We start from the raw sequence: 1,016 nt of genomic DNA on the forward strand, positions 1-1,016 counted from the left end.
CCTTTAGATCACATATGCACGGCATCTTTTATTACGGCAAATCAATGAATTTTTATTATTTTTATGTTCACGAAAGAGTCACTGTCTCATTTGTTATAGAGTTCACATTCGCACCAAATGACCCATCATAGAAAATGTGAAGATAGAGTATATCACACAAAGATCCACTTTGTTATTCAACTATAGCTGACGAGCAGAGAAAATACGTCCGCACTGCACGACCGAAAATATTCAATTAGGAAGTGATGTCATCCCCCAAGTGCTACTTCCAGGCCTAAAAACCAATGTCGGTGGAAGTTTAATAGCGCAAAATTCAATATTTGGGTGGATTTTGAGCCTCCCAGTAACAGAGCACGTCTCATCATTCACGACCCAGGTAATTGAAAACTCAACAGACACTTTGAACGATCTACTCAAGAAGTTCTGGGAACAGGAGGAAGTTCCATCAACCCCGACTCTCACCGACGACGACGTATTTTGCGAAAACCTCTACGAGAGGTCCACAGTTCGCAGAGATGACGGTCGTTACGTAGTAAAACTCCCCTTTAAAACTACCTTCCCAGACACGATTGCACTTGGACACTCAAGACCTGCAGCTCAACAACAGTACCTCAGTATCGAGCGCAGCATCGAAAGGAAACCTGAACTGCAGCAAACGTACACCAAAGTCTTGGAAGAGTATCTGACCCTAGATCACTTGGAACCCACAGCGTCGCAAGAGATTAAACGTGATGGAAAGTATTTTTCCTTTTACTTACCCCACCACGCAGTTCTAAAGCCAGATAGTAAGACTACGAAAGTGCGAGTAGTTTTTAACGCTTCCAAACTGTCTCACTCTGGCATTTCCCTAAACGATATCCTCCACACGGGCCCGTACTTTAAAATGATTTAATGCTCGTTATCCTCAAATGGCGACTGTACAAATACGTTTTCAATGGTGACATTGAGAACATGTACCGCCAAATTTACGTACAGCCAGAGGAACAAGATTTCCAAAGAATCGTATTCCGTAGAAC

General features: G+C 42.7%; 1 protein-coding gene across 1 annotated transcript; it reads left to right on the plus strand.

The window, feature by feature from the left end:
- Positions 1–239: 239 nt before the first annotated feature.
- LOC108354409 (uncharacterized) lies at positions 240–738 on the plus strand (the record flags this gene model as incomplete). The annotated part of the gene is made up of 1 exon (XM_017605599.1): positions 240–738. A coding segment is annotated over one exon (499 nt), but the record flags the coding sequence as incomplete, so codon positions are not given.
- Positions 739–1,016: the final 278 nt, after the last annotated feature.

Source organism: Rhagoletis zephyria, unplaced genomic scaffold, assembly GCF_001687245.7.
Source record: "Rhagoletis zephyria isolate East Lansing unplaced genomic scaffold, Rhagoletis_zephyria_1.1 Rzeph_scaffold_35719, whole genome shotgun sequence".
Taxonomy (NCBI): domain Eukaryota; kingdom Metazoa; phylum Arthropoda; class Insecta; order Diptera; family Tephritidae; genus Rhagoletis; species Rhagoletis zephyria.